The following is a 20043-nucleotide window of genomic DNA, read 5'->3' as shown; positions in this document are numbered from 1 at the left end:
AGTTATCCTGCTCCTAATAGGAAAGGTCATTTGTTATGTATCATCTAGTTTATTTACAGACATATTTATTCACAGATATATCATACATACATACATATGCACGTGTGTATGTATATATATACATACACACACACACACACACACACACACATATATATATATATATACACACACACACACATGTCTACTCTGAGTTTTTCAGTATACATATCTTCTATTTTGCTATTGACTTGAATAACTAGGTTTATTCACTTTTCATTACATGTGTTCACTGTGGAACTGGCATTTGGTAGCAAGGGTGTCAAGGCTTGAATATAGCGGTTGGAATACACTTTCCACATTAAGGAATAGTGATCAAGAGCAGAGCTTGAATTTGAAAAATTCTACTAGACTAACAATATTTAAGGGAGCAGATAGATATAATTCTTTCTATCCCTTTCTATTCTCTGAGGAGAACAGAGTGGTCAGCCTCTGGCCCTAAAATCCTGCTTCCTCTCCTGGCAGGAATCAAAGTATCCTTTGGAGAAGGACAAGGGGAGGAGACACTAAAAATAACATTTTTTTTTTCGTCTCTTTGAGCCATGACAAACTACATGGACAAATAGCAAATATACCCACATTACATAAAAATATAAGGCACCAAAATTTTTTTGAGTAGATTTCTTCAAACCACCAACCATATGAGAGATAATTTGGTATCCACCCTAGAAGATCCCCCAGAATTTTGCACAATAAGCATTTATTGAATGAAATAATGAATAAATGAGAGCATCTATTATGTAAATGGAAACATATCAGAAAATATCATGATCTTTAATCATCTCAACTACTTAGCATACTAGTTAAGACCAAAGAAATACTAGATCATTATTCATATGACCTGACTGAAAAAGCATTGACTCAGCTACAATCAGAAAAGAGAGAAATTTCTTTCATAAAGTTTTGAATTAATATTGTGTGTGTGTGAGAGATTAATAAGCCCCTACAGAGACAGTAAAGGAGTTGAGATGGGGCAGCTATGCTGTACCTTGGAGCACTATAAGAACTTCCATGGATTTAGGAAAAATTCTGCTAATTGGGAGCCATAAGATTTAGCCAAAAGATTTCCTCTGGGAAAAATAGATTCCCTAAAGTACAGTGTGAGAAAAATTCAGTAATCCAGAAGTCTTTGGGGATCACACAGGCTAAAATGTAGTCAGAATTGAAGTTACTGTTATGATAATGTGTTTTACCATAAAACAGCATTTAGAATAAAGATTTTTATAATTTTACCATCAGCTAAATTTCATTCAGGAATTGTTTTCTCTTCATTTCCCTTCCACATACATATTCTAGTTTTACTGACAAATAGGACATTTTGAAAACAAATGGCACAATTCATGTTAGCAAGTGCTAGGAGTATCACAAAGAGAGGCAAAAGCTCAGGGAAAGAACTCTAGAGAGAGAATAATGGAGAGAACATGAGGTTTGGAATCAGGACACTTCAAATACTATATCCAAATCTTGGCTCTCAGTATGACCTTAGGTAAGTCCATTCACCTTTCTGGGCATGAATTTTCTCATCTATAAAACAAGAGGTTAGACTAGATCTTTAAGATTTTTTCCACTTTTGGGGCAGCTAGGTGGTGCAGTGGATAGAGCACCAGCCCTGAAGTCAGGAGGACCTGAGTTCAAATCCAGACTCAGACCAAACACTTGACACTTACTAGCTGTGTGACCCTGGGCAAGTCACAACCCCAATTGCCTAAAATAAATAAATAAATAAAATAAAAAAATTATTCTTTCCAGTTCTAAATCCTATGATCATAGAATATTCCATAGAAAATTCCATTCACATCAGTGGAGCATGGAAGGATAAACAGGATTTTATCAGACAGATTCAGCAAAGGGTAGTCCAGTCAGTCAGTCAGTCAGTCAGTCAACAAGCATTCATTAAGTGCTTGCTATATGTCAGTCATTATTCTTAAGCACTGATAGTTAAAAAAAGAAAGAATAACAATCTCTGTTCTCAAGGAGTTTACATTACATTTAGAATGTAAATTACAGTGAATATCATGAGCAAAATAACAGGGGCCACAAAGTAAAAGGAAAGGCAGATGGGGGTGAGATTATGGAATAGGCTAAGAAATTTGTATTCAGTAGGCAATAAGGATTCATTAAAAAGTCATGGACTGGAGAAAAAACTACTTTAGGATAATTTTTGATGATGGTACTGATGATGATGATGATGATGATGATGATGATGATGATGATGATGCAGAGGAGGAGGGTGATGATGACATGGGAAGCAAGTATATTATAGCCTGAGACAACTTTTTCTGAAAAGACTTTCATTCTACTACATAGAGCAAGTATGGGTACTCTTCAGCACAGGGACTGAACCCTAGAGAAAGGCCAAGGCACTTCAGCAAGAGACATAAGAGGTGAGGGCACACCGAGAAGAGAATATTAAACATGGATCATGCATTTTGTGGATTCCCTGAATTCAAAGTTCTTTTTGTAGGAATGAATAGGAAAGCCAAAATCAAATCAACACATTTTTTATGAAGTACATATGATATGAAAAGCACAATTCAAAGCACTGCAAGAGACACAGAAATAAATTACAGAGTCCCTGCCTCATTGGAGGAAGGCTAGGGCAGTACATAGTTCCAACTTGTGCAGGATAAACTATAATATAAATATAATACATAATACAGTACAATAAATAACATTATATATGAACACATAAATGCACAGTGTCATAGGTTTAGGGCTGGAAGTGACCTCAGGGTCATCTTGCCCAAACGCCTGAGCTGATTTAGGAAAATGAGGCTCAGGACGGTCAAGGTCCTCTAACGTCAGAGCAAGTTCTTTCACCTGTACTAGTCTGCTTCCACATGAGAGCAAAGGATGATTTTAGAGATGGAAAGGATTACAGATTGTCATCCAGTCAAACCCCCTCACTCTGTAGCAGAGGAAACTGAGGGCAAGCACTAAGTGAACACAATAGGCTAGTGGCACTGGTTAAGTAAGGCCTGCTGCGCTGTCTGTCAATCACTCCTTTGGAGTGGGGAGGAACTCAACTCCTCTTTCCTTCATAAAAATATTACTTTCTTTCCCAGAAAATCATTGCTCCTTCTTTTCAAGGGGTAGGGCTTTCTTAGAAACTCTCTTCCCTTCCAGGGTATGGCTTTCCTTTTAAACCTGGTGTTGTGCCTAAATGGCTACCTCCTAGTACCTGCTTAATCACCTCTGGGGTGTTTTTTTCTCCCTGGCTTACATCTCAAAGGAATCTGGTCTTTGGTATTGCTTTCTTTCTGTTTTAGTGCATTTTTTTCTTAGTTAAATACATGGCTTGAAAACTCACATACATATAGCTTTGATAACTATAACTGGAATTTGTTATGGCATCATTACATACAATTAGAATCAGATCTTAGAGCTAGAGTGGCCTTATAAGGCCACTGAGTCTAATCCCTTCATTTTACAAAGGAGAACCTAAGTCTGAAAAGGTTAAATGACTTGCTCAGGGTCACAGAGCAAGTAAGTGTCTGTGGTAGGATTTCAACTCAGTTAAAATTCTGACTCCAAGCCCAACATTCTACACATCAAGTCACCTAGCTGCCTCAGATTTATAAATCCACAATAATTTAAGTCTGTTCCACTTTGAGTTTCCTCTTTTCCCAATCTCCTGGATACACTCAAGTAAACAGAACTGGCACAAATCAGGATAGCTATCTGGCTTTTAATAGAGTGTCACACATATAATGAGAAAACCTAAATCAATACCACTATAAGAGATGAGTTCTAAAGAGGCTGGCCACTCCTCTCAGCATGACAACTGGTTGGGAAGAGAAACACTACAGCTGTTTTCCCTTTGATCATACCCTCCACTGGAGATACTTGGCATGAAAGAAGAAATGAGAACAGGTCCTAGGGAACAGGTACCTGCTGACAGAGGAACACAGAAGAGAATTTCCTCTTCTGTCTGACCAACATGCATTCCTGCAGGTCAGTTGGATAGAGACAGGGTCTGGATTGTGGCTTCTACATTCCAGTGTCCCAGGTCTGAAGATTCCTTTTCAATGACCCCCTCATAGTGAGTTCAAAGCTTCTCAGGACACAACAACCCACACCATAAGGACCTTTTTTGGGCCACTGTCTTGTCTTTACCTCTGCCATTCTTCACTGTTTTCAAGATCAAAGCCAATGAGGACTTTTACCAAACTCCCCCCAAAACAGTGCAAACCTAGAAGTTAGCCCAGACCAAATGCTCATAGTCCTCCAACAGAATTCATCTAGCTCCCAGATCTCCAACATTCTCATTGGCCTACATCAAGAAGCTATAAAAAGAAGAGGTACAAAAAAGGGCTTCTGATGGGTTGTGGCCCAAGCCGAGGTCTTTGCCCCTTGCTCCAAAGGGAATCTGGCTCCCCTTTGTCTACAGGTCCCATCCCCTCATCTCCTTTTGAAAGCCTTAGTTTACCTTTTAATCTCATTCAGATGCCTTTCAGTTCATTATCTATTCCCCATGTCTATTCAATCCTTTAGACATTCCAATCTCTGGGAATTCTCACCCAGACCCTTTTCCCAGACCATTTTCCTAGGCCACTTTCCCAGACCCTTCCCTGGTCACCCAAAAGTATATAAGATCTACCCCAGCCCTCATTCAGGGCTAAGAATCTCATGCTCAAAAGGCTGAGACTTTCTCATGCCCGCTTGTCCTTATGGGTGTCCCCCGGCCTATGTGTTTTATTACTAATAAACTTTTCCTCTGGCCGAAGATTTGAGTTGAATTCTTTCAGACAGGGCCCAGTACTGTGATTTTGGGGTTCCAGAAGCACCCCAAAAGTCCTAGACCTCTTCACTTCCATACTCTAGAGAAGGAAAAGATTGTTTTTGGCTGGGGACATTAGGGAAGGCTACATAGGGAAAAAGTGGCACTTGATTGGGTACAATTTCATCAGTCTTCTGTGGCTTCCTATTGCCACTAGGATAAAATATGAACTCCTTGGTTTGTTATTTAAAGTCTTTCACAATCTGGCACTGTCCTTTTCTAAACTTAATTTTCACTTTTATACACTCTATGCTCAAGTCAAATTGTCCTACTCTGTGTTCCAAAATCAGCAATCCCCTCCCCTCTGTGCCTTTTCACATACTGCACTACATCCCAGGAATGAACTCCTTTTTCAACTCCATTGCTTTAAAATTCTTACCTTCCTTTAAGAATCAACTCAGCGGCCACCTACAAGAAACATTTCCCAATCCCTTAGTAACAACTAAGTGCTCTTCACTTTAAATTATTTTATGTTTGCTTTTCTGCTTACAAGTCTAATCCTCCTGTGGAATATAACCTTGAAGTCAGAGACTTTTGATTTTGTCTTTGTATCTATGTAGGAGTACCTTGCAAACAGAAGGCACTGAATAAATATTTATTATTTCTTGATTTGATGTGGGGTATGGGAAAAGCAATTCTAAGTATATGTGGAGATAGATGAGAAGGAAAAGTTTGTGTATTGGTAAGCAGTACAATTTGGCTTGAACATCATAGAACATGAAGGAGAGTATGCATAGGTTGGAAACGTGATATTAAGAGACTTGAATTCCAGATGAAGAAGTTTATTCAGTGAGCAATAGGGATCCTGGAAGATTTTTCATGAACAAAGCTGTTATTTCAGGAAGGTCAATTCATCAGAAGAGTGTAACATGAAATGGAAGGGTAAGAGATCCCAAATTTAATAATCCTAGCTCAACTCTATAATCAAGTATCATCTATGAATTAGAAGAAAAAAAAAGATAGGTTATATTATATACCAAAGATTGCTGGCTTTTAAAAGGAGTGCTTCATTAGGTTTGTAATTTCTTTGGCCTGTGACTCCTCCCCAAAACGCAGATCACACAGCCTTTTATTCACTATGAAATTTTCAACCATATTTACTATAAGTCTTCTACAGAAGAGCAATCCAAAGCAACGGAAGCCTTTGTTTTGCTCAGTTATTATCTTGGGGTTGGCAGAGAACTGGTCTCAAAGCCAGGAACACTTATGCTCAAATACCACTCATGACACATACTGGATTTGGGACCCTGGGCAAATTACTTAACCTTTCAGTGCTCTAGGCAACTCTCTAAGAAGATAAGTCAAAAGAAGGTGATGATCTGCAATGGTAATTCTGGAGTTCCCCATATAAATAAAATCACCAGTCAGGCCCCAAGCCCTATTATCTTGGATGGCTACTCAATCATCCCCTTTATTGTTTCTTAGCATTATTGGGGGGGGGGTGGCTAGAGAATCTACATATAAAGTTAAAAAGATGGAGAACCATGAGCAAACTGTAAAGTTTATCTATATACATGTATAGAAACACATGCACTTATTTCCAGCACTTGGCACAGTGCTGGTTACATAAAAAGCACACAATAAATCCTAATTTATTGAATATTATAAATACATGATAATTACATTTCATACCTTTTTTTAAAAAAGAAATGATCAAAGTGAAGTGGGAAGAAAAAGGATAAGAAGGAGAAGGTAAAAAAAGAATAGGAAAAGAAAGAAAGAGAGGAGAAATGAAGGAAAGAACATTGCACAGGGAGTTAGGAGATACAGATTCTCACTTTAGGTCTGTGATTATCTGTATGACACAACCTCTTTGGGAGTTTAGCTTCCCATGTGTATAATGATATATATATATATATATATATATATATATATATATATATATATATATATATATATATATATATATACATATATATATATATATATGTAAAAATATGTAATTAATGTATAATGAGTAATATGTATTAGATTAACATTGAAGCTCCTTCTAACTTTAAAATTTTATGATCCTGTAGGCCTTGCCTCTTACTTTACTGAGAAGATCAAGACCATCTGGTCTGAGCTCCCTTATCTTCGCTACATTTCAAAGTCACTCTTTGCCTTCACCCCACTCTACAATTTTGGTCTCATCTCATAGAATGAAACGGCCCTCCTCTTTGCAAAGACTAACAGATCCATCTGTGCCCTTGATTCTATCACCACTGTCTTGGGCCCTCTTCTCTCTCTAAACTACTTTCCCATGGTGATCTCATCAGCTCTTATGAATATAATTACTGTCTCTATGCTGATAATTATCAAATCTACCTATCCTGTCCCTACCCTCTCTGCTGACCTCCAATCTCACATCTCTAATTGCTTTCTAGATAGCTCAAACTGGATATCCAGTAGACATCTTAAATTCACCATGTCCAAAATAGAAGTTTCCCCCTAAACTCTCCATTTTCTCCTAACTTTCCAATTACTATCAAGGACAAAATCATCCTCCCAAGCCCTCAGGCTCACTATATACCTGTTATCCTTGACTGCTCACTATCTCTCACACCTCTCCTTATCCAATCTGTTGTTAAGGCCTGTCAATTTCACTTTTGCAATATTTCTTAAATATGGTCCCTTCTGTCTTCTGACATTGCTACCACCCTGGTACAGGCCCTCATCACCTCAAGCTTAGATTATTGCAAGAATCTGATGTTGTATTTCTCTGCCTCAAGTCTCTCCCCACTTCAATCCTTTCAGCCACTAAAGTGATTTTCCTAAAGTACAGATCCAGCTATGTCACCCCCTTACTCAATAAACTTCAATGCTCCCTTATCATCTCTAGGATACAATATAAAATCCTCTGTTTCATATTCAAAATATTTCAACTAACCCCACACACAGCTTTTCAGTCTTCTTATAACTTACTACCATGCACTCTTCGACACAATGACAATGACCTCTTTGTTCCTGGAAAAAGACACTCCATCTGTCAGCTCTACTCATTTTCTCTCGCTGTCCTCCACGCCTCGAATGCTCTCCTTATCTCCCCCATTGGCTTCCTTCAAGTTCCAACTGAAGTCTTATCTTCTATAGGAAGCCTTTCCCAACTCCACTTAATTCTAGTGCTTTCCCTCTTTTATTTCCTATTTTTCCTGTAGGTAGCTTGTTTGTGCATATTTGTTTGCATGTTGCTTTCTCCATTAGTTTGTAAGCTCCTTGAAGGCAAGGACTGCCCTTTGACTCTTTTTTATGTCCCTAGCACTTAGCACAGTGCCCTTGCCCATAATGGATGCTCAGTAAATGTTTGTTGATTCACTGTCTTCCCTGGGATCTCCATTGATCATCTGTGTTCTCTCTCTGGGACCTTCTTCTTCTCTACTAGTTTATTCCCTGTTACCTACAAACAACCTAATTTCTTCCCATCATAAAAACCTTCTTTCATTCAAGCTTACAACTCATGAGTCCTTGATTCTTTGCTTCCTTTCACACCCCACGTGCAAGCCATTACCAAGTCCTGCTAATCTACTGGAAGCCAGATGGCAGAAAAATAAAGAAGGTAAAAGAAGGGGCAGGGTTTTTTTCTTTTGTAGGTATGGGCAGGGAGATGTTGGAAAATGAGTAGAATTTTGGATATACCAAGTTTAAAGTGCTAGAGGAACATGGAGATAGTAGATTTGACTGATTCAAATTTGAATCATTGAAAATAATTTTCAAAACACAAAGAGATACAGAAGAAAGGGATGGCTGTGGCATTTTCCAATGGAGGACTATGATTAGTAGCAGATGGACAAACAGTACCCTTTTCCCAGAAGGTCTGTTACCTTTCCAAACTCTTAAGCCAATGGTCTAACTACATTTTAGCAAACCCTCAAATTAGCAATCCACCTTTGTTTTCTTAGGTTTATTCATCTTTGCATAAAATTTTATAAGGTTTTGGGTTTTTCTTGTTTGTTTCTCACTCAAATAACACCATAAAAATATTCACTTCTCTGGCAGCACTGGGAGAATTGAAAGGAAAGATTAAGAATGATACTGTGCATGACAAGGAATTACTTGTATCGGCAATTACTGCCATAGGACTCACAGCCTCAGTTTGATGCTTTCTTCTTCTGTCAGAAATCTGCATGTCTAAATGTCAGATCAGAAATACTTCTATGATTAAATATTTATACACACTCATAAATGTGTATGGTACCATACAAGAAACTGTGCCAAAGAAAAAATACCATCTTCAGCTGGTGGAATGCTGAGAAGCCCAAGTAGAGAGTATATGCTGACCAGAATTATGGATCCCACTTAGAATGAATGGGCTGGAGAGGCAGTAATTGGAATAGGCTGTAGGATAGTGGGTTCTCACAAGATTTCTTAAGAAGTTATCATCATCATCCTACAGTAAAATAGAGCAATTAAACATGTGTTGATGTAATCTCTTATGTAGGAAAATGAGTGATGACAGAAAAGCATGTTGAGGTAAGATGTATGGAGTGATTTGATGGACAAGCAAAAGATCTTTTTGCTCAATAGTATTTTACCACATGGTCCAAAATACACACTATTCTATTTAATGCAATTTTAAGGATGTGGTCAAAATCACATACAAACTTCTCCTATTTTAGCCATGATACCTTAACTAGGTAGGATCACAGGCTTAGACTAATGCTGAATAGCCCTTTGAACTGGAATGACTTTGCATCTAAAAATCCCGTTTGGGTAAGGCAAGGAAACTTAGTTCTGCCTCAGGGATTGCCTATAAATTATCAAGCAAATTATAAAGGGAACAATTCTAGAATTTGGAGCAAATTCTCTTCCCCTGAGAAGATACTGCCAAGAAGGAAGGAGAGGCCTCAGCTTTGGTCTCAGCCATGTCTCCTTCCCCTCCATCTTCCTCCTTTGGCCTGAAGTGGATCCTTTAAGTTTCATCCTCAGGGTCTACAGGATATTGGATCTTTCATCTTCCTATTCTTGTCCTATTGACTTCCCTGGGTCTGCTACTGGCAGCGTCTGCTTTGGGAGACAAGGGTAGAAGGACCTGAAAAAAAACAAAACAAAACAAACTATACTATGCCTAAAAGAATGAACTTATTCAACAACTAGGAACTGCAAATAACCACTTTGTCACATGGGCTTTCTAAGTTTGATCCCAGTCTGCCTTGGACTCTGTCTACACTTGTGGGAGAATGTCACAGACTTTGGGGGTGAGGGATGATTTTTACCACATACATGTTTTATACTTCTTATTGTAGCACCTTAGTGAATATTTCTTTCCAAAAGCTACTTAAGATGGCTAATTAAATTTATTCTTAACTGATAATCTTTGGGAAAAGCTTACAGGTTTGAGCCAGTAGCATTAGAACATCACCCTTCCCTAACTACCCAGGGGTATCCCCTAAAGACCTGAGTGGTAGATGAGCCAAGCTCTTCAGGCTCAACTTAAGTTGGAGCTGGAATAAGGATCCTTAGAATTGACAAGGATTAAACCAGTGGTATCAAATTCAAATAAAAATGGGAGTCACTAAATCTATACAAGGATCCCTGGGGCCCATGTATTGACTTAGAAAATCACAATAGCTTTATATATGACCGATTATATTTCATTTCCCTTTTTGACTGGGTTATTATGTTGGCAGATCAAAAGGGGCTAAGAGGACTATTTCCTGGAAAGAAAAAATAAATAATCTAATGTCTATAAACCATTAGCGCTCCCCCCTACTCAGGAACTATATTTGATGGGGTGGGGAGGATGCATGGAGACTTAAGGAAGCTGGGAAGAAGTGTGGTTCAGGATGCTATGTCTGGAAAACCCACCAGGTGTAAATGCTCAGCTATAGCTGCTGACTTCCTAGACAATACAGTAGAAAGAACAGTGAATTTGGAATTACAGGACATGGGTCCAAATCCTGCTTCTATTACTTACTATCAGTGTCTGAGTCTTCTACTTTGCAGGAGGTCCTATTCAGGACAAGTGAAAACTTGATGATTGCTGATGCCAGATCAAATGCCAGAAGAGTGAGAGACTTTCACAAAGTATCAGGGTCTGCCCTTTTAAAAGTCCTGTAATGATGACAGAGTGACCTTTGACAGATACCTTTTACATCATCCCTGAGCCTTTTTTCTCTCTGCACTTCCATCTCTCTTTGGTGCTTAAAGATCAGGAAAACTTGTAGGGGAAAATAGGTCACCCCACTCTGCAATGGAAGGCTGTGGAAGATTGTTACATCTAAAGTTAAGCAGATTATTTGACAAAGTCTCTCATGCTAACCTTATGGACAAGCTAGAGAGATGTGGGTTAGATTACAGCACAGTTAAATGGATATGGAACTGGTGAATGACTAGAGCCAGAGTATGCATCAGTGGATTGAGGTCAGCTTCAAAGAACTCTAGTAGAGTACCTCTGTACGATAGCTTACTCATCAAATTTACAGATCGCCTTAACCTGGAAGGTATAGTTAAACAGGCAACACAGAGTCAGGATCCAAAAAGGTCTCATCAAGCTAAACATAATAAGATGAAATTTAATAAGGATAAATGTGAAATCCTACATGGGTGCAAAAGTGTGGCTAAATAATTGCTTGCATGAAAGACAGCTAAGTTCAATATGAGTCAACAACATGACCTGGAAGCCAATTAAAGATAATACAGTTTTAGACATCCTTAATCTCCCTCTCCTCTTCAAAATTTCAACCTTATCAATTGATCCCTTCCCTACTGCTTTTCAAAAAAACAAAAAACAATTCTTTTCCTCATCCTCAAAAAACCTTCATTAAAAACTACAATCCTTTTCAAGTTATAATATCCCTCCACCCTTTCTTAGTCAAACTCCTTGAAAAATGTGTCTATACTTGCTGACTCTACTTCCTCTTATCTCACTCAATATGGCTTCTAACCTCATCATTCATGAAATTCCTGTCTCCAAAGTTATCTATGGTTCCTTAATCAGATCTGATTTTTTGCTTCTTTGTTTTCCTCAATCTTCATTCTTTTCACCTCCCTACAATATTTGACACTGTTGACCACCCTTTCCTCCTGGATATTCTGGGTTTTCCTGACACTATTCTCTCTAGTTTTCTTCCTGTCTGATCACTCCTCAAGTTCCTTTAGTGACACATCATCCACATCACTACCCCTATCTGTGGGGTGTTCCCCAAGGTTTTGCCCTAGGTCCTCTTCTTTTTTCCTGTCTATACTTTCTCTTTTGATAACAACTTTATCTGATCCTGTCAGTTTAACTATTAGCTCTATACAGATGACTCTTAGATCTATATATTCAGTTTCTTACCTGAGCTTCAGTCCCATGTCATCAACTGACTATTGAACATTTCAAACTATATGTCTAGGAGTCATCTTAAATTCAATATATTTAAATTTGAATTCTCTTTCCCCTGAAACCAGAGGTCTTAATTTGGGGTCTGTGAACTCGAAAAAAAAAAAGAACCATATTTCAAAATGGTTACTTTTGTAATCCTATATATTTTATTTTATACACTTTTTTAAATATTGGAAAGGGTCAATAGGTTTCACCTGAAGGTCAGAGATGTCCATGACACAAAAGTCAAGTACCTCTCCTTTTTGTTTCCCTCTGCTACCATCACTACCCATATAATTGATCAATTCAACAAGCATTAATTCAGCTCTTACTATGTAGTGCTAGCGGCTAGCTGATTTTCTAAGTTCACAACATTTAACTCTAACACTATCTAGATCCTTATTTCTGTCGTCTTCTGATCTCATCATAGTCTCTCCTTTCTCAATGAATTAAGTAACTTGTGACTAGTTCTAAGGCTGATCTGGTAGGGTTTTATCAATTTTTCTAGGTTCCCTATTGTCTATAGGCGGTTAAAGATCTTCATAATTTAGTTCCAGTCTATACTTCCTTATTTAATAAATATTTCTCCCCCTTGTGTATTCTACTCTAAGTACCAGACAAACTAACCTTGCCACTCCACTAACACAGCATTTCATTTCCAGCCAGGGTACCTTTCACAGGCTTCCCCCCTCCCCCATTACCTGAAATACATTCCTGCATCATATCTGCTTCTTAGAGTCTTTAGTTTCATTTAAAGATCAGCTTTGAAAACTGAAAAATCAATTTTGAAACTTTTCCTGCTTCTCTTAGTTCTTGGTTCTCTGTCCTGAATTTTAATTTATATGTATTTATTTACATATATGGTACATTCCCCCCATAGAACATAAAAGGAGACTCTCCTCTTAAAACAAAAATCCTCAGCACCAAACACAATGCCTTACACATAGCAAACAATACTCTTTTAAAAGGATTTAAAAAAAAATTAACAAGAATTTATTTTTCTCTCCCTTCTACTGCTCCCCCACTGAAAAAAGAAAAACAAAACCTTTATAACAAATATGCCCAGTCAAACAAAACAAATTCCCATACTATCCATGTCAAAAAAAAGATGTCACATTCTGCCTATTTAGTCCTTCAACTCTTCATTTAATAGGTTCCTATTAAATTGAATTCCTTTCTAACCCATCTCTTGCCCTCAATCTCGGTAACCTCAACATCCAGTTTGAGTATCCTGCCCTTACAATTTCTCAACTTTTCTCTACTCCATGATTTCTTTTTTCAGCGACCCATTGGGGAGGGGGATCATCTTAGCTCTCACCATCCATTCAAAACCATTCTATCTCCGGGATTTTGAACTCTGATCTTGTCCTCTCTGACGACAATCTACTGTTCTTCCATATCTCCAGATGCCTTACAACTATTAAAATTTGTTCTTCATCCTCACTGATCTTCAGTACCATAGTACCTCCCCTGGTCTTCCATTGTTTACATTTAATAAATTCTCAACTGTGGGTCACTCTCACTATCTACTTTTTCTACTCTTCCCAATTAATAAAGGCTGGAGGAAGTCATGAGATCACACAGACTAAGCCCACTAAAAATTCACATTATCTAATATCATCAAGGCCTTCATGGTTGCACCACATTCAATAAAAGATTCTTAGACTTGGAAGTTGTCTAGTCTAAGCCCTTCCTTCAACAGATAAGGAAATTGAGGGCCCTTTAAATGATTTACTCAAGGTCACATGGTAAATGTGACAAAACTTAGATTTGAATTGTTTCTCTGACTCTAAATCTAGCACTTTTTCCACTGCACCATGCTGCCTTTATCCTTTTATTTATCTCTGATTGCCTTTATTATATGCTTTCCACAGTTTTAAAACTTCTCCTCTCTCCTGAAGCCTTGAGCTTTACTGATAGCCCTCTCTCATCCCCAAATTACTTTCCTCCTACTTCACAGAGAAAGTTGAGGTCAGCCAGCATTATAAAAGATACTTCCATCTACTTTCCTCCATTTAAAAAAAATCTGTGACCTTTTATTTTTCAGTCAAGGATCCATTTGAAGAAAGGCATAAGATATTTGTTTTAGAGTCAGGGTAACCTGGGTTCCAGTCCAGCCTCTAATAATAGCTGCACTGTGGACAAGTCACTAACCCTTTCAGTGTTTCCTGGCAACTGTTTTAAGACTAAAATTTGGGAAACAGTTGACTCTCTTCATTAATACAGGGTATCTCATCACCAAGAGTTCCCTACACTGATCAATTCACAAATTCTTATTGAGTGCTTGCTTATTATGTGCCAGGAACTGGCTAGACTGGGGATACAAGTACAAACACCAAAACAACCCTCTATTCTCAAGAAGCTTACATTCTAATGGAGAAGACAAGTGGGTATGAAATGTGTGTATGTGTATGTGTGTGTGTGTGTGTGTATCATGTATAAATATAAAGTGAATAAATACAAACACATACAAAGTAGTTAAACACAAAGTAATTTGGGAGGGAGGGCACTAGCTATTGAGATCAGGAAAGGCTTCATGTAGAAGAATTTGCTTGAGTTGCATCTTAAGGAGGAGGACTCTATGGAGAGGAAATAAGAGAGGAGGTACAATCCAGTCCCATGGGCTGTAAAGTGGAACCATGAGTGAGTAATACATACATTTATACATATGGTAAAATCCTTGCCTTGAAGGTGATTACACTCAACCAGGGAAGGCCTTTCAGGAAAAACAAAATGTGTACATGCTAATATATTATTGTATTACATTAGGTTTTTAAAAGTATGTTAATCCAGTTTGAGCCTCACAACAAGTACATTAGTAGAGTATTATTTCTATTTCACAGATGATGAAACTGAGGACCAGAGTATTTAAATAACTTTCCCCAAGTTTTCTGTACCTAGTCTATCAGAATACAGTACTGAACAGTACTGATGAGAAGTCCTAAGTCTGGACTTGATTTTGCTACCAACTAGCTAAGGAAAACTTGGGAAAATAATTTCCCTTATCTGGACTTGTTTTCTCATCTGTAAAATGAGTGGAAGTTGGGATAGATGATCTCTAAGGACTCTCCAGGTTCTATTACTTCATGAACCTATGAAGTCTCCAAGTGGTAAAGCCCAGACTCAAACCTAAGATACCATATTCTTAGTCCCAAGTCTGTCCTCTGTTTCTAAAAGGGTGAAAGGATCTTTCTGGGAGCTTAGTAACAAGAAGTCAGAGGTCAAATCTGTCATCTCGGAAAATCAATCCTACTTGGCTTCCCGATATAGGAGTGGGTAATTAAAATTTCACTTTTAGCCTTCAATTAGGGAAAGTAGATGGCATACTTAAACTATCTTAAATTCAACATATCCCAAACTGAACTCATCATCTTTCCCCTCAAACTCCCCTCTTCCTAACTTTCCTGTTACTGTGGGGGGTTACCACCATCCCGCTGGTCTCCCGGGCTCATGCTCTCCCTCCCCCCAAACCCAATTCCAATATCCAATCTGTTTTCAAGGCCCCTGCATTTCATTTTTGTAACATCTCTTGCATGTGCCCCTTTTCTCCTTTCTGACACTGCCACCACTCTGGTGCAGGAACTTATCACTTCGGATATTGCTATACCCTGCTGGTTGCTCTATCCTTCTCAAGTTTCTTCCCAATCCAGTCCATTTTCACTCAGATATCAAAGTGATCTTAATACCCATCTGACTATGTGAACCGTCCCCCCCCCCCTTCATCAACTCCAGTGGTTCCATATTGTCTTTCGGATCAAATTCAAATTCCCTTTTTTTCTTTTTCTTTCTTTTCTTTTTGGCTTTTAAAACACTTATAACCTAGCCCCCTTCTTATTTTCCAAATTTCTTGCATTTTACATCCCACCGCCCACAACAAGTAGATGTAGTGACCCTGGCGGACTTGAGTTTCTCCCATAAGGATACTCCTGACTCTGGGGATTTTCCTTGGCTATCCCTCAGGTCTGGGATGCTCGCTTCTCCTTTCTGGCTCCTGGCTCCCTGATGTCTTAGCTAAAATCACTCTTCCTACACGAAGCCTTTCCTGACGGCCCCCTAATGAGACTGTCTTCTCTCTGCTGAATATCTACAATGCTTGCTTGGGCACAGCTGTTTGCATGTCGTCTCTCCCATTTGACTGAGCTCCCTGAGAGCAGGGACTGTCTTTTGCCTTTCTTTGTATCCCTAATGCTTATCAGGATGCCTGCGTGTAGCAGGCATTTAATAAACACTTACACATTGACACAGCAAAGCAAAACAGTAGCTTCCTTCTTCCTCCCTGTGAAGGCAGGATTGAGCCTCACTGGCCCAGAAGTGAACACGTGAATCCGGTACGACTCCACTTCCGGGATGCTTCTTTCCCTTAAGCAAGATGAACTCCGAAAACTGGCGCATGCGCACCTCTGCTTCCTGCGAACCACCCCGCGGCGGCGCTGCGAATCTCTGAGCTACGATTGGTCAGAGTCGAGCCCAGGGGGCGGAACCGGAAGTACTGTCAGTGTTGTGGTACGGCAGTCTGTTCGGTCCTCCGGTCCCGGCAGGCCCGGGTCTGTGGTTCGGCGCCATGGGGGAGGCGGAGAAATTTTACTACATCTACAGCTGCGAGCTGGACATCAACGTGCAGCTCAAGATGTGAGGGCGACCGCGGACAGGGCTGGGGATAGGCCTGGGTGGCTGGGCAGGGGCGAGCGAGAGCAGGAGCCTGGGGAGGAGCGGGGCAGACCCTTGGAGCAAGAGGCCGGAGTGTGGCCTGCGAGCCCCGAGGGCTTCAGGCCGGGACGGGGCGGGCCTCGCGAGCTTCCCCGGGAGAAGAGGGGAGACTGGGCGGTGTTGACAGAAGAGTCCGTGCTGGTGCCCTGGGGGCTTCATTGTCATCACTATCTGTACCCGGTATTGATGTTCGCAAAGGGCTCTGCATTTATTATCTTATCAGACTCCTAGAACCGCCCTGGGAGAGTAGTGCCATTATTAACCCCATTGACAGTTGAGGAAACTGAGGATGAGAGAGGTTAAGTGACTTGTGCAGCACCACACAGCAAATAAATGTCTGGGGCACAACTAGAACCCAGGCCTTCCCTGACACCAAGTCCGGCACTTCGTTTACTGTGCCACCTAGCTGCCTTTTAAGTGAAGTAAGGATGTTTTAAAAAACAAAACCTCGAGGGAACTACAGCCTTGAATCCCTAGCTTCTTTCAAAGCAAAGCCGAGCTGCCACCTCCTACTGGAGGCCTTTCCTGGTCTCCTCAATTGACCCAGTAATATCCCTTTGGATATTACTCTCTGTTAGTTTAGATTAATTTATCTGACTACATATTACCCCCTACCCCCTACCTGCCAGCCAGTAGAATTGATGATGTCATCCTTGATGACTGAGACTTTCTTTTTTGCCTTTGTATTCCCAATACTTAGCATAGGGCCACGTACGTTTTTTCATAGAGACAGACTCAGTGATTTAATTGATGTAGGACTCTCACAGAGAAGATGCTCCTAGATCAGTTACTTTGCAAATTAATTTGTAGAATTGCCTGAGTGCTCTGAGAGGTTAAGACACTTGCCCAGAGTCACAGAGCAAAAAAATCAATTGATGATCATGCATTTATTAAGTGCGTACTAGGTGCCACACTTTGCTAAGTGCTGGGGATACAAAGATAAAGGTAAAGTGGTCACTGCCCTTAAGGAACCTATTCGAATATAGGTACATACAAAACAGATAAACATTATGGGAGGAATGGAGTGGCCTGGAATCATGTCATTTGAGCTGATTCTTAGAGGAGACCAGGAATTTCAATAGGCAGAGGTAAGGAGAGAATGCATTCCAAGCATTGGGAATAGCCAGCAAAAAGACACAAAGATGGGAAATTGAGTGTGGTGTATGAAGAACTGTAAGAAAGCAAATTTCACTGCATCATCGAAATTGTAAAGGGGAATAATGTATAATGAGTCTGGAAAGGTAGCATGGGGCCAGTTTGGGAAGAACTTTTAAATGCCAAATCCTGGAGGTAATTGGGAGCCACTGGAGTTTTATTAAGTTGGGACCTGAACCTAGATCTTCCTGATTCTGAGGCAAGCTATCTATCCTCTATACATAACTGCCTTGTACAGAGTAGGCATTTAATAAATGTATGTTGAATTGAAGTGGATGTAAAGAATTTGAATTTATGGGGTGAGAATACATAGAATTATTTTGGAAGTTTGATGTCACTGAATTGAGAATGTTTTTTGATATGCATTTTGAGATATTGTAAGGAAATTACCATTAAGCAAACTGCCTCATTATTAATCATTCGACCTATTATTAACTCTTAACATTAAGCCATCTATGTGTAAGAATTGCTAGCACACATATATCCCTTCCTGTCATGTTCTTAATACATATTTCCTACTCTTTTTCAGGAAACACTTAAAATAATTTTAGTATGCATAGTTTAAGGTCACCTTTCCCCTCCTTCCTACTCCCTTGAACTCCAATACCAAGTAAATGCTGTCAAGTACAATGCACATATTCTCTTTTGTAGTTTAAATATTTTTCACCATACGTTTTCCCTTCCTTTTTGTATTATTTAGAAGTGAGTGTGAGTTGACCAGAGAGTTACTGTTTAGGAACTCTGCCCAAGCTGACAAGATTGTTTTAGGGTTTTTCTTTGAAAAACATTGCTAATAATGAATAAATGTTTTAAAGTAACAAGACTATTTAATTATGGACTTGGAATGGATCTTAGTAATCATTCAGACACTTTGTTTTGCAGGTGAGGAAACTGAAGCTCAGATAGGTCATATGACTTACCCAGTATAACAATGATTTAGTGACCATTATCATTAGTAGAAGTAGTAACAGGCCACATGAAATGTAAAAATCTTCTGGTCCTTGAAAAGTGACTCATGTTGAATATGTTGCGATTTGGAGACACCACATGATTACAAATTTTTAAAAAAAATTTTAACTTGGTTTATTTTTTAAGTATTTATTGACAGCAATATTTGAGGAACTGTCAGTCATACCTGTGCGATCAGGAACCCAAAACACAACAAAACAACAAAACTTTGCTTGCGAGGAGCTTATATTCTGTTCTCTTCTGTTGTTAGAAGCAAAAAGAACTTTAAATTGCTTCACCTGACGAGTGTTTATTAAACATCTACTGTGTATAAGAAAGTCACTGAGTATACGAAGCCCTCCCCCTACCCCAGAGTTCCTAAAAGTACTGGCTTTCAAGAAGCATAGTTCTTTTAGGGAAAAACAGCATGTGTACAGATAAGTAAATTTAAAATAAATGCAAAATAATTTTCGAGCAGTGCATTAGCAATTAGTGGGGAAAGGGATTGAATCATAATAGATGTTGTGGTCTGTCCTGAACAGGAGATGTGAGGAGAAAGAGCATTCCAGTGATGAGGGACGTGAAAAGGCACCAAGGCAGGAGAGAAAGCTGGGAGAGGAGCTATGTGGGTAGACAGCAAGTAGGCAAGTTTGCCTGGAGGATGGTGTGTTAGAAGGGTTTTAAATGCCAAAAAGAGGAAGTTGTATTTTATCTTAATGACAATAGGGAGCCACTGGAACTACTTGAGTAGAAGAATGACATGGTCAGACCTGTGTTTTAAGCATGTTAATATGGCAGCTGTGTAGGGGAGGAATTTTTATTAAACCAGCTTCATGTTCTTTGGATCCAAGTTCCTTGTGCTGAATGTTAATAGTTGTTTTTAAATAATCATCAAATACCTAATGCATTGTTATGATTTTTTTGCTTTCAGAGGAAGCCTTGAAGGGAAGAGAGAACAAAAGAGTTACAAAGCTGTGCTTGAAGACCCTATGTTGAAGTTTTCAGGATTATACCAGGAGACCTGTTCTGACCTTTATGTTACTTGTCAAGTTTTTGCTGAAGGGAAACCTTTGGCTTTGCCAGTGAGAACCTCCTATAAGGCTTTTAGTACAAGATGGAAGTGAGTATCTAT

The 20043-nt window shown here is 39.2% G+C and overlaps 1 protein-coding gene and 1 long non-coding RNA gene across 4 annotated transcripts in view; one reads left to right on the top strand and one right to left on the bottom strand.

The window, feature by feature from the left end:
• The window catches only part of LOC110207947 (uncharacterized), a 142414-nt gene extending 125965 nt beyond the window's left edge, over nucleotides 1-16449 (bottom strand). For 2 of the 3 annotated variants that reach the window (XR_002324367.2, XR_002324368.2), the window contains exon 1: nucleotides 16335-16449. This is a non-coding gene — a long non-coding RNA (uncharacterized LOC110207947). Of the gene's footprint in view, nucleotides 1-2524; nucleotides 9828-10712; nucleotides 10850-16334 lie in introns of those variants that run through there. The other variant, XR_002324370.2, reaches the window with a different exon arrangement.
• A 131-nt stretch (nucleotides 16450-16580) lies between these two features.
• PIK3C3 (phosphatidylinositol 3-kinase catalytic subunit type 3) overlaps nucleotides 16581-20043 on the top strand; it is a 190483-nt gene continuing 187020 nt past the window's right edge. Inside the window, exons 1-2 of the mRNA XM_020985729.2 lie at nucleotides 16581-16730; nucleotides 19843-20031. Of these exons, the coding sequence (XP_020841388.1) occupies nucleotides 16663-16730; nucleotides 19843-20031 (257 nt within the window). The 5' untranslated portion in view covers nucleotides 16581-16662. The remainder of the gene's footprint in view (nucleotides 16731-19842; nucleotides 20032-20043) is intronic.

The sequence above is a fragment of the Phascolarctos cinereus genome, unplaced genomic scaffold (genome assembly GCF_003287225.1).
Source record: "Phascolarctos cinereus isolate Bilbo 61053 unplaced genomic scaffold, phaCin_HiC Scaffold_4;HRSCAF=312, whole genome shotgun sequence".
Taxonomy (NCBI): domain Eukaryota; kingdom Metazoa; phylum Chordata; class Mammalia; order Diprotodontia; family Phascolarctidae; genus Phascolarctos; species Phascolarctos cinereus.
Note: the sequence above shows the minus strand (reverse complement) of the source record. Positions and strands in the feature narration are given on the sequence as shown.